The sequence below is a fragment of the Salvelinus sp. IW2-2015 genome, linkage group LG14 (genome assembly GCF_002910315.2).
Source record: "Salvelinus sp. IW2-2015 linkage group LG14, ASM291031v2, whole genome shotgun sequence".
Classification (NCBI taxonomy): Eukaryota; Metazoa; Chordata; class Actinopteri; order Salmoniformes; family Salmonidae; genus Salvelinus; species Salvelinus sp. IW2-2015.
The window spans coordinates 11639846-11653703 of record NC_036854.1 but is presented as its reverse complement, the minus strand read 5'-3'; the positions used below and the strand labels follow the sequence as shown (position 1 = coordinate 11653703).

General features: G+C 41.2%; 1 protein-coding gene across 1 annotated transcript in view; it reads left to right on the top strand.

Annotated features, from left to right (window-relative positions):
• Positions 1 to 13858, top strand: part of nkain2 (sodium/potassium transporting ATPase interacting 2) — a 171649-nt gene that overhangs the window by 150667 nt on the left and 7124 nt on the right. The window contains 1 exon segment of the mRNA XM_024000517.2: positions 9494 to 9564. Within this exon segment, the coding sequence (XP_023856285.1) occupies positions 9494 to 9564 (71 nt within the window).

Sequence of the window (13858 nt, the reverse complement as noted above, 5' to 3'; positions counted from 1 at the left end):
GCTCTCTCTTCGATCTCCTCTCTTCCCACCCTTCTCTCCTCTCTTCCCACTGTGTTGATCTTTAAATCCCGTTGTGTGTCACAGCGCTTGTCAGGATGGCACCTTTCACTTCAATCCGTTATGCCTCGTCAGGGAAAGAAAATATCTCTGACGTGTTATAAAATGGCCATTACTCACTCCTTGAGGGCTTTGGGAGGTCACAAAACCAATTATCAGGAAGTCACGCAGGCCGTACACCAAGTGACTTATGACCTCCCAATTTTTCACCATGACCCTCATATTTAGGAGAAAAGATGGGACATCTATAAATAAAAGCTATCAAGCTTCACATGGGTGCATCAGACTTTCACAATTAGAAATATACTGATAGTCAGGCGTATATTGAGCATCCCCGACTACCTTGCAAAGGATTTGTTTGCGTTCCCCTCTTTGCATAGAGGTCAAAACTACCATCAGCTTTACCATCTTCTTGGCAGAGCGATATTAGCTGGCTTGCCATTAATTTGGAGAGTTGACGCTTAGAATAGAAAACAAGCATCTACTCAAGGCTCTCAGGGCTCAGTACATTACAAAGGCTAGGCCGGCTTGGTATTCAAACAGTATTTTGGCCTAGATCAATGGGGAGATGTCTGAATGCATTATAGTAAACAAAGAGCAATTATGCTCCTAGCTCAGAGTTGGCTTTTACAGCAAGCAATCAATCCCTGGACAATGGATATGGGAGCTAAGGGCCACATAATGAATGATTATCAAGTGAAGGAAAGTATCTCTGCAAAGCCAATAAGGTTAGCCAATAAGACCAGAACCAATTAAGCAGAGTTGTCTATGTTGAGATGCTTTGCCTGAGGTAAAACACATCAGCTAACCCACCTTGGGTCACTTCCATCAATTTAATACTGTAGTTGTGTGTGGGTATGTGTGGAAGCAGCATCAATATAGATAGAAGGATATGGAATGTACCTTTAATGGTCTACTCGAGACCCATACCTGTAACCCTGACCGGTGACAGTGAGAACAAATAGTCCTTTCCTGTGTGGGTAGTGTACCAAGCAGTGCAAACCCAGTAAAGGTCATTCCACCTTAACCTTCTGTCAGTCAACATGCATGCAACAACCATGTCACGTAACCAGCCTATTGAACAGAGTCGAAGGGTTCTCGTTTCAATCTTGACTCTTTGTCAACAGGAGTGCACAGCAAATAGAAATATGCGATAATGGAAGCGATTTCTCAATTCCATCCTATCTGGCCATGGTATGTTAGCCTGGCTGGTGGGACTTTAAACATGTCTCTCTGAAGTATAAAGGAAATGGGAAACTGTAAGAGGGAAATAATGGTCAAACACTTCACAACCATCTCTGTGTGTTTGAGGAGAGAAGAGAGTGGGAGGGAAGCACCACCCATGTGTTTATTGTGCTGTAACATTGCTATGTCAAAAAGTGACTCATTCTCCTCTATGGTTAAGTGCCTTCTCAATTGTGAAAGTGGAAAATTGGGTCTGATGAATGTCGTTGAAGAATCACAGTATTCTCACAGGAAAAGAAGACTTCTGTCTCATTTCTGATCATTTGGTACCACTGGGACAATGCAACAGCTATCCTGGAGCAAAAGAGCTCTCTCAGTACAATGCATTGATTTATCTCTTTGGATTCCCTAGAAATATCAGGGTAGCCATACAGGGCATATAATATTGTTAAAGATCATTATCAATGATTTCTTTAGGGAATGACTTAATAAATGTGACCTTTCAGTAGAGTTGATGTGTTTAAACCACCTACTCTTTCAACATTCAGTGATTCTGCTAAATGTYCATATTTCATAATTACATTACCAGGTTTGGGCAAGAGATTCAGACTAATGTTGAATAATCCTTCATATTCATGTATTTTTTATCTAGCGGCTTAAAATTGATTGCCTGTTGCTTAGTCATTTTACTTTCATTTGCATTATGTTKGTTTTCCAGAGCTTCGCATTCGGCTTATGATTTGTCTGGGGTACAGGGCAAGATACATTTTCTGCCACATAGAGCTATGTGTACTTACCGTCAGGCTTCATTGAGAGTAAAAAGGTGAATATTTTAGGGCTCCTGGAACATATGCACTGTGACAGATTGATCTGGTTTGATGGAATCTCTCCTTACTTTGTGTGTGAGATATCTTCTTACTTAAAATATGTCATGTTTCAATTTCTCAAAACTCTTTCAGGCAAGTTTCTTTTCTATTCATCCTGTCATCCTCTTTCTGGCAAACTGCGGCCAATGATTCAAGAAGTAAACTCGTTTGAGAGCATTAATGATTCAGCAAGAAAATTWGTCTAATTTATTGGAGAGGTTTGCCATTTTTAGCATCCTCATTAGAATTTTCACTTTTTCAATTACAAGCGTTTGATTATTGAACCACTCGTATTGATTACAAAATGCATTTCTAATCACACAAATTAGGAAAGGAGTATGTCTGTTTCCCAAATGGCACAATATTCCCTATAGTCCATTACTTTTGATCAGGGGCTGGTCAAAAGTAGTGCACTATATATGGAATAGGATACTCTCCTCCTTCATTATGTACAATGATTTGCGCTACAGCCTATAGTATATAAATCTTTCCTTTGACCACTTTTCCTCCACTCCTCTTACAAAATGATGCCCACCAGCCGAAGACTCAATAGAGAAGTCAATGAGCTTGGCCCTTGGCCATGATTAAGGAGGTAAACGGTTAATTTAGCTACCTAACAAGACCAACGTCAATGTGGAACTCACACAGCACAAGCTCAGGAGGTCTTTGCTGTGGAGCCTCTCCTTCTTCTGCAGGGAGACTAATTCAGATGAAGAGCCCGGTAGGTCGCCCAAGGAGGATTAGAATGAAGAGAACTGAATTGCTTTCTGCTCTAAGGTTGGCAGATTATTGAAGACACAGAAGTTTATTTTAATTACACCGAAAGAATGGTCCCAGCTCACAGCTGAATGTCTGAAAGTTCTATCTACATTAAATGGAACCTCATGAATTCTTCGATATCTTATTGTTTTAAGGATTCAAAAATTCACTGTCAAACAATGACACACTGATGTATCAATATATAAAAAGTTACACCAGGAGACATTCACTAATGAGTGTAGTCTTACATTAGAATAACAGTAMAATTATTTAACTAGGCAAGTCAGTTAAGAACAAATTCTTATTTACAACGACAGCCTACCAGGAACAGTGGGTTAACTGCCTTGTTCAGTGGCAGATTTTTATCTTGTCAGCTCGGGGATTTGATCCAGCAACCTTTCGGGTTACTGGCCCAACGCTCGAACCACTAGGCTACCTGCCGCCTCTTTCTTACTGCATACTGTGCAGATTAAACTGTCTTTGATGGTTGTGAATGTGTGAGGGGTGATGCTTTGCCATCATTGAATTATCATGAATCCTGAATACATTGCTCAGGGCCCATTTTCCAAATGTTCTCCAGTCTTTTTTCTTCTCGGTATGGGGTTAAATACTAGGGAAACATTTCAGCGAGGCTTTCACTTGTCCTCAACCTGCCTGTGCAGTATTACCCACAGTGTATGCAGTACCTCATTTAGAGTGATGCATCAGCTTGCCATCCACAGCATCTACCCCCAACCGCTCTGATATGTGGCCAACAGAAAGCACCATTTTATAGGAACTGCTGAAATGCCATTTGGCTTTATTGTGATGAGTAATAAAACACACATTGAACCTTTAGCGTACTCTGTAAATGCCCCAAAATATATACAATCAGCATTTCCCTGAGCCAGGTCTGGTTTTACAAGAGTCTGTATGCCAGCAGTTGTCCTATTTAAAAGGTTTAATGGAGTCAATGTACTTAGATGTTTGCCCTTGATGTGTTGTAGCTTGCTTCCATTTCCTGGGGATACAACCCCAGTAAAAAGCTAAGGTTCCACTGAAAGTCTGTTTGCTGGTGAAAGCCGTGAGATGTGGCTGCAAATAACCAGTTGTTGGCGTGGTACGCAGCTCTGCCCCGTCTATAAACGTTAAGGAGCAAAGTCACCCGCAGCGAGCCAAGGAACACAGGAGGATGGAGTCAAGGACATGTGAATGACCTTTTGCACAAAGTGAGCCGCTCACAGTTTGAAATGGGAGTCTACACTGAGACAGAAATAGGTTGAATGATGCCACATCAGCACCTGAAAATGGATTAAACTACAGGATTGTGTCCACTTTTTATGAGGAAATAGGTTAGCTGGGAAATGTCCTCCACATCAATAATTGTATGAAGGACCTTTGAAATTATGTTTTCCCTGCCGATCTCTAACATGGTTGGGTGAAGTAAAATATCTGATTATAATACTATAGATAGTCAAATGTGAGGTGTTGGAAGTGAGATGCAGGGGTAGGTGAAAAGCCAATATCCAGGATTGCAACACATGCAGTAGCATGCTCACATCTGTAGACTTTGTATAGCAGTGGAAGCTGCTGAGGGGAGGAAAAAATTGTTGGAAAAATTGTCCAACAATTGTTTACAGACAATTTTACTTTTTAATTTTACAATTTACAGACAAAAATGACTTGTGTCATGCACAAAGTAGATGTCCTACCTGACTTGCCAAAACTATAGATTGTTAACAAGAAATTTGTGGAGTGGTTGAAAAATGACTTTTAATGACTCCAACCTAAGTGTATGTAAACTTCCGACTTCAACTGTGTATACAACTGTATATATACAATTTTTCCAACAATTGTTTACAGACAGATTATTTCACTTATAATTCACTGTATCACAATTCCAGTGGGTCAGAAGTTTACAAACACTAAGTTGACTGTGCCTTTAAACAGCTTGGAAAATTCCAGAAAATGATGTCATGGCTTTAGAAGCTTCTGATAGGCCAATTGACATAGTTTGAGTCAATTGGAGGTGTACCTGTGGATGTATTTCAAGGCCTACCTTCAAACGCAGTGCCTCTTTGCTTGACATCATGGGGAAATCAAAAGATATCAGCCAAGACCTTAGAAAAACAATTGTAGACCTCCACAAGTCTAATTCATCCTTGGGAGCAATTTCCATACGCCTGAAGGTACCACGTTCATTTGTACAAACAATAGTACGCAGGTATAAACACCATGGGACCACGTAGCRGTCATACCGCTCAGGAAGGAGACGCCTTCTGTCTCCTAGAGATGAACGTACTTTGGTGTGAAAAGTGCAAATCAATCACAGAACAACAGCAAAAAGGACCTTGTGAAGATGCTGGAGGAAACAGGTACAAAAGTATCTATATCCACAGTAAAACGAGTCCTATATCGACATAACCTGAAAGGCCGCTCAGCAAGGAAGAAGCCACTGCTCCAAAACCGCCATAAAAAAAGTCAGACTACGGTTTGCAATTGCACATGGGGACAAAGATCGTACTTTTTTGAGAAATGTCCTCTGGTCTGATGAAACAAAAACAGCACTGTTTGGCCATTATGACCATTGTTATGTTTGGAGGAAAAAGGGGGATGCTTGCAAGCCGAAGAACACCATCCCAACCGTGACGCACAGGGGTGACAGCATCATGTTGTGGATGTGCTTTGCTGCAGGAGGGACTGGTGCACTTCACAAAATAGATGGCATCATGAGGTAGGAAAATTATGTGGATATATTGAAGCAACATCTCAAGACATCAGTCAGGAAGTTAAAGCTTGGTCGCAAATGGGTCTTCCAAATGGACAATGACCTCAAGCATACTTCCAAAGTTGTGGCAAAATGGCTTAAGGACAACAAAGTCAAGGTATTAGAGTGGCCATCACAAAGCCCTGACCTCAATCCCATAGAAAATGTGTGGGCAGAACTGAATAAGTGTGTGTGAACAAGGAGGCCTACAAACCTGACTCAGTTACACCAGCTCTGTCAGGAAGAATGGGCCAAAATTCACCCGACTTATTGTGGGAAGCTTGTGGAAGGCTATCCGAAATGTTTGACCCAAGTTAAACAATTTAAAGGCAATGCTACCAAATATTAATTGAGTTGTTAACTTCTGACCCACTGGGAATGTGATGAAAGAAATAAAAGCTGAATTAAATCATTCTCTCTACTATTATTCTGACATTTCACATTCTTAAAATAACGTGGTGATCCTAACTGACCTAAGACTGGGAATTTTTCCTAGGATTAAATGTCAGAATTGTGAAAAACTGAGTTGGAATGTATTTGGCTAACGTGTATGTAAACTTCTGACTTCAACTGTGGATCGATGCTTCTAATTGTGCATGTTATAAACAAACAAAAAGATTATGATTAAAGATTGTACTCTGTGGCTGGATTTATGTATTTTTTTCCAGTGCTACATTAATTTGGCAGACCTAACTTGATTGACTCTCTTTCTACAAGGCCTGGTCTATGAGAGGCCTAATCATCTATGTATGCATATTTTGTTGACGCCTAGGCTATAGAGATGCCTTCAGGTAATGAACTCATTTTTAGCATCAACATTTTAATTTGATTACAATTATTTATTGTCAATCATTCTTGAATGTATTAGGCTATACAATTAAGTRGATTAATGTTTGGATATGAATATTGCATTCTATTATACATCCTATGTGAATAATGTTCATTAATATTAATTTGTGTATTTATAATAATAATCTGAAAATCTGTCTAAAATTGAATATTTCTCCTGATGTTCATGTCCATATAGCCTAGGACAATGTGGTAAAGTACTGTTATTCCTTATTCCTTTTTTATTTATTGTTTCGCTCGCTTGCCTCACTTTTTTGGGGGGGGAAATCCGTTAAACAGTGAATCAATTTTGTCTGGCCTTATCTAGTTTCCAAAATGCAATAGCCATAGTAGGATTTTGATTTCTAACAACCAAAATGAAACCATTTAAAAAATATATATATTTCTAATGCTGGAGAATGTTTCTAGTCAATTTCTCCCTGGCTGAATTGGTGCATTCAGAATGAATGGGACCGTTTTGCAACCACTCTCCTACCACAGTACATTGCATGGTCATGCCTGTTGAATTTCACAAGTGCTGCACATAGATTGAAAGTGTCCTCTGCCTCAGCACTCCTTGACCTTTGAGCAGTGATGTGCATGTGATCCATGCGTTCAACAGCACCCTCCAACTATAATAAGGCCAACATGCGATCGCTATCGCACCCGTGCAAAACATGGCACTTATTCAGTGTTGTGGCTATCAGCTGCACAACATAGGAGACTATTCATTTATAAGGCTCCTGATTCAATCAGCCTTTGAACAGTAATGCAATCAGTCATATTCAAAGTCAACTGGACAAAGCTGCTTTTTGAAAGTGATGGTTATGAAGCTATGTAGTAGAGATGTGTGTCTGACTCCCACCCAGACAATAGAGAATGGCGGTGTTGTGTGTCTTTGTTTATTCTGAGGAGACGCGGCTTCATAATACTTGCGGTGAGATCAATCATGCTCCCAGACTTATTCTCAATTATTAATGGTTTCCTCAGTAACTCTGCATGGATTATTCAGATGTATAGAATCTAATTTTAACCTACCATCGGGAGTCATCGTCACAGTGGTATTTCCTACGGAGTAGAACGGTTTGTGTATAAAGGAGCCTTTATCATAAGAATACCCAGGTTTATTTACAGGAGACAAATTAGGTTTACGCCCTGTGACACGGTTCAAAACGAGATGCCATTGGGTAATCAGAGGAGCTTTGTCTGTGTGTCTGTTGTGTGTGTGTGTGTGTGTGTGTGTGTGTGTGTGTGTGTGTGTGTGTGTGTGTGTGTGTGTGTGTGTGTGTGTGTGTGTGTGTGTGTGTGTGTGTGTGTGTGTGTGTGTTGTGTGTGTGTGTGTGTGTGTGTGTGGTGTCTTGTGTTTTCTGTCTGATAATAACGCCCATGCGACAAACAAAAAACAGCTCCTTTGTCTCACCTTCTCAGTGCCCCTAATGGGTAAAGTGTGCAGTGTATTGTGTAAGTGGCGGGGCCCGGATCGTGTGTGGCATGTGTCCTTCACATCAGGGCACAGTATTATGCAAATGGCCCAGTCTGGAGATGTATTGCATCTGTGTGAGTGTTGGCCTGTGCTCCCAGCCAGCTACAGAGACAGAGGAAGGGGGCGAGAGGGGAGGAAGCCAGCTACAGAGACAGAGCAGGGGGGAAGAGGGGGAGGGAAGCCAGCTACAGAGAAAGAGAGGGGGAGAGGGGAGGAAGCCAGCTACAAGACGAGCAGCAGGGGGGAGAAGCCAGCTACAGAGACAGAGCAGGGGGAGGAAGCCAGAGCAGGGGGAGAGGGGGAGGAAGCCAGCTACAGAGACAGAGCAGGGGGAGGAAGCCAGCTACAGAGACAGAGCAGGGGGAGAGAGGGAGGAAGGGAGCGCCACATTATTTAGAGTAAATGAGGGCAAGACCTTGAAATATTCCTGGAATTTTAAATCTGTGGTTTTACAACTGTGTCTGTTTATCGGGCAGGGCGGGGTAGAAATGAAATACAAAATAGCTTACTGTGTCTTTATGCATTTAGTAAAATGATCTGATTAAACGATAAACACAGATTATTTAAAAAAGCCATGTTGGCTAAACTCTCCATCATGGTAGGGGCCACTATGATGAAGCTCAATGCACACCCTGCTGGTTGCATGCCAGCATGACCCTTAGACTCCAGACAGCGCCTGAATATGAGGATGGCACACCCATTATCCACATGGGTATCGATAGTGCTGTCTCGTGCATGGCCTCCTGTCTAACTGAATCCTCTGTTACATTGAGAATGTCCATTGCTCTCCACTTACACGCTGACCTCAGTCTGACCCCCAGCATCTGTATCGCGCAATCCAATCAGAGACCTCCAATAGCTGGTCTATGAAATTACAGGCCTAAGGAAGAGCGGGGAAAGAGAGTAATATGGTTGTGTTGTTCTGAGTTGTATTAGTGCCTAGAGCAGGGATATGTACTATACTACTGTGTTGTACTTTGGATAAGCCTTCAATTACATTTCCTATGTTCGCCTGGATTTCTATTGTTACACTTAATCCACTTAATCATTATATTAGGTGACTCATTTTAAATACAGACTTATTAAGAACCGCCAAACCCACATTATTAGCCCCCGACCATTAAAAAAAAAAAAAAAAAGTGGAATGTCTCTTAAACCATGTTTTTCCATTGACGATGCAAGGTTTATTTTTTCTCTCTTRTTCTGTTGTCGTCTCTCTTCCTCTCTATATGACCCATTTCCTAGAGCAGAGTGATGCATTATATGCTGTACTAACACCTGTTCCCTCAGCACAGATAGCGTTAGATGGTATTAGATTAGATGCTAACACCTGTTTCCTCAACACAGAATGTTTTCCACTTGGAGATGCTCTTCTGATCTCTATCTTGTTCCCATTTTGTATCACCGGTGGCTCATATTTTCCCACCAATATTCTTTTGTAGCTCTCTGCAGCTCTTGAAGGCATGGACCCAAAAATCTATGTTTCCTCCACTGATTGTGCTATTCTAATTAGTCACTTTCTCACTGTAAAATGTCACAACTGCAGACTAACTTAACTTTCCTCATTTCTCTTTTGCAGCTTGTTGGGTTCATCTATGCCTGTTATGTGGTGAAGCTCATCTCAGAAGAGGAAGACAGCTGTGAGTATTGCCTTTCAACGAATATTGTAGATCTGGGAGAAATATACCTGATTCCTACAGTCACACATTTAAAGGTGATTATCATTTCCCTTTGCTTGTTATAATGATGACTCAGTGCCATCTCACCTCATGTGCCTCTGTTGCCCGTTCACGTCATGTCGGAAACTCAGAGTTAAAATGAACATAAGTTATTTGCGTATTGGTTAATTCTGATCATTCCCAAGTGGGAAACTCGGGTATCATCTTTCTACAAAGAGTAAGCAAGTCGCAAATTTCAGAGTTTCCGACATGACATGAATGTGGCAAGTGAAACGCACACCTTTTATTCATAAGCTTTACCTGACCAATCACATAACTCCAGTTACGGATGTTTTGCTACGACAGTACTAATGAGCCATTTTCCTGGACTCGCTCCATGATATAATATATAACAAATGATGTTACGTCCAGATAAATATATACAGTATGTCTGGCTCAAGGCTGACATCTCTGTATTCCTGCATTTACAGAGTACTTAATTTTACTCGAATAACCGAGCATTGGCGTGGACATTACTCTTCTGGTAGGATCTTTAGATTTAGCCAAGTTTAGTATACCAGCAAACATTTACATTTAAAAGTCCAATTACCTTGCTCCAAGATGCATGAATTATTCTCTTTGGCCACTGCCTCTTTATCACAAGATTAGAAAGCAAAACACATATTGGGACAGGAATTACTTTTCGTGTTTTCGTCATTTACAAATGAATATTGATTGCCCCAAGACATGTGCTAGTTCTCCTTGTTACCCGTCTTGCTTTGGAAACATAGTATGTGCTGGAAAGAATGCATTTGCCAACTACCCCGGCATGCTAGATCAATACCATTTAGTTTTTAGCAATCTCTATTGCATTCTCTCCATTTGCAACATTCGTCACCAAGCAGCAGCCATAAAGAGAAAGAAGGAACGAGAGGGGATAGAGAGCGAGAAAGAGAGAGGGGGGGTCACATGAGGCGATTGTACATGATTGCACACTGTACATGCCTTCTCTATCGTTTCAGAACATTTTTGACTACACTACCGTTCAAAATGTTGGGGTCACTTAGAAATGTCATTGTTTTTGAAAGAAAAGCACATTTTTTCTCCATTAAAAGAACGTCAAAGTTATCAGAAATACAGTGTAGACATTGTTAATGTTGTAAATGACTATTGTAGCTGGAAATGGCACATTTTGTTATAGAATATCTACATAGGCGTACAGAGGCCCATTATCAGCAACCATCACTCCTGTGTTCCAATGGCACGTTGTGTTAGCTAATCCAAGTTTATCATTTTAAAAGGCTAATTGATCATTAGAAAACCCTTTTGCAATTATGTTATCACAGCTGAAAACTGTTGTCCTGGTTTAAAGAAGCAATAAAACTGGCCTTCTTTAGACTAGTTGAGTATCATCAGCATTTGTGGGTTCGATTACAGGCTCAAAATGGCCAGAGACAAAGAACTTTCTTCTGAAACTCGTCAGCCTATTCTTGTTCTGAGAAATTAAGGCTATTCCATGCGAGAAATTGCCAAGAAACTGAAGATCTCGTACCATGCTGTGTACTACTCCCTTCACAGAACAGCGCAAACTAGCTCTAACCAGAATAGAAAGAGGAGTGGGAGGCCCCGGTGCACAACTGAGTAAGAGGACAAGTACATTAGAGTGTCTAGTTCGAGAATCAGAAGCCTCACAAGGACTCAACTGGCAGCTTCATTAAATAGTACACGCAAAACACCAGTCTCAACGTCAACAGTAGAGAGATGACTCCGGGATGCTGMCCTTCTAGGCAGAGTTCCTCTGTCCAGTGTCTGTGTTCTTTTTCCCATCTTAATCTTTTCTTTTTATTGGCCAGTTTGAGATATGGATTTTTCTTTGCAACTCTGCCTTTTTCTTTGCAACTCTGCCTCACAGTTAATAATTTAAGATTGGATGCAGCATGCCTTTATTAAGAGTGCCCGGCTCCCCTAGGTCCTCCCCTAGGTCCTCCCCTAGGTCAGTACACTAACAATACTTTTAGTGTACTGACATTATACCTGACTGCTGGTTAGTGTTGTCGCAACCCAACATACAGTACTGCTCACCAGCAATAGGGATTCATATACAAGTTCCAGTGGTGGTAGAAGAAGGCTTTGCCTCTGATAACTGTGTGATTACCTTCAATATGTACACAGTACACTGAACATGGGAGCTGTTATGAGAGATATTACTAAGAGTGTGTGCGGTTTGGTTGCTCTCTCAATCTAGAAAATGACTGAGTCAAATAAGTGATGTGGCACTTAGTAGGCTATTTCCTCTACATTTAGCATGAGTATCTGAATGTAAAAAATGCAGCGTTTCTCCTGGCTCTGCTGGAGCCCCTGTACAAGGAGCCAACACTAGGCAGGCAGGAGTACTAAACCATGACCACAACCAAACGTGAGTCTCTCAGCTAGCTGAGATTGCCTATCAGACCGTGTCTCTCTCTCTCTAAAGAGTATCCCCAGACATAGCTTTCCCATTTTTAGAGCCCAAATGTCACTGCCCAGAATGGGGAGTACCTCAATCTGGCATATTATATAGCCCATCCTGGATAAGTAAAGGATTCCCTCAGGCATTGTTATGATAAAAGTCATTTTGGTCCCAATTAAGAGACGATTATATTTGCCACTCAATAATGGCAGTAAGAAATATGCCATTCAGGGGAAATTAAGCTCAAATTGGAATTTACCCTTGACAATCTCGTTGATGTATTTGATTTATTCCGGAGTTGGAATTTAAACAACCTGGAAAAAGCCCATGAAGTATAATACTATATTTGCAGTGGGAGGGGGGTGGTGGTGGTGGTGATCATTTCAGTCCTGTAGCTGTGTTTAATTTGGCCAAACACAGAGGAATAATATTGTTCATGTCCTCCAGTGAATGAGAATGGTATTGATGGTTTGATCCCTGAAGCATGAGGAAACACTAATCTGGGAACCGTATTGGCCATTACAGCTCTAATTAATATAGTACATGAAGCACCTCAGCGAAGGTAATGAACAGCTAAAACCAATCAACACGCTCACTCCGTAATTACAGCTACTATCAAGGGTAATGTCCCAGGGTCCATTTAAAAGAAAGGATGGTATTTTAAATTATTTTGCCTCCAAGAGAGGAGGAGAGAGAAAAGATGAGAGAGGGGGAATCAAGATGCAACTAGCAGTGTGTTCAAGGTGCTGTAAATACTTTTTTTGCGTTCATAACAAGGAAATTAGGTTACAGCTTCCTCTATGGGATTTGCAATCAGGTTCAGTGTACCAGGAGGGTGGAATGTCATGTTGATTGGCCCTCGGCGGCATTTCATTTGCCACTGCTTTGTCATAACAACTTGTTGTGAGTACTTAAGACAAAGCAATTTGGAGACATAGACCAAGTTGTGCTGACTGCAATTCTCAACAATACTGCCATTAAACCTTCCCCTGTAGCTAAAGCCTACTGAATAAAGCCCAATCAATACGTGGCTATATCTTTGGTGGAAGGGGTGCCTGTATATCTCTGAATGCTAATAGTGTTTTACTGGCACCTTAGCTATTAGCATCTGTTTAGTGTGTTTCGTCATCAAGTGAACACTATTTGTCATATTAGCATGGTAAATATAAGTAGCTGCAGGCATTTAACATTATTCCCTCCAGCAAAGGAAAATATTAAAATAGCTTTTCATTACACACATAATGGTTCAGTCAGTTGGTCACTCAGTGTAACATTCTAACAGTCGATGACCAATCATATTCACCTGAAGAAAACTGAAATCACGCCCAATGATCCAATGGGCCAATGGATGCCGAGCCCGCCCTCAGAAGCCCCACCTTCCTGGCTATAATCCCGGGGCACGCATTCATTTCCTCAATGCTTCGCTCTTCAGCTCGCCTGAAGGAAGAGCGTATCATGTCATTTGCTAACTTTTGAAGCACACGAAGACTACGAAATTCAGCTCCAACTTTGGTCTGTTAGTAGGGAGAGAGTACTCGTCCCAATAGATGTTACGAATTTTGACTCTTCGTATCGGTTTTTGTTTTTGTTAAAAACCCATTACTTTCTCCACTGCTTGTGTAGCCAGTGCTTCCTTGCTTTAGTAAGATTGCCAGTGGTAAGAGTAAGTTCAAAAAGGCTAACCAGCCGAGTTGGAACCTCCGACCGTGCCCTAGGGCATGTGGTTTCACAATGAAAATGAAAGATACTCATGAGTGCTTTCCTGTTTAAATGGAGTGGAAACACGCTCAGGAGGTCTTGGCTCGGACCAGTTCGTGTGACCATTGG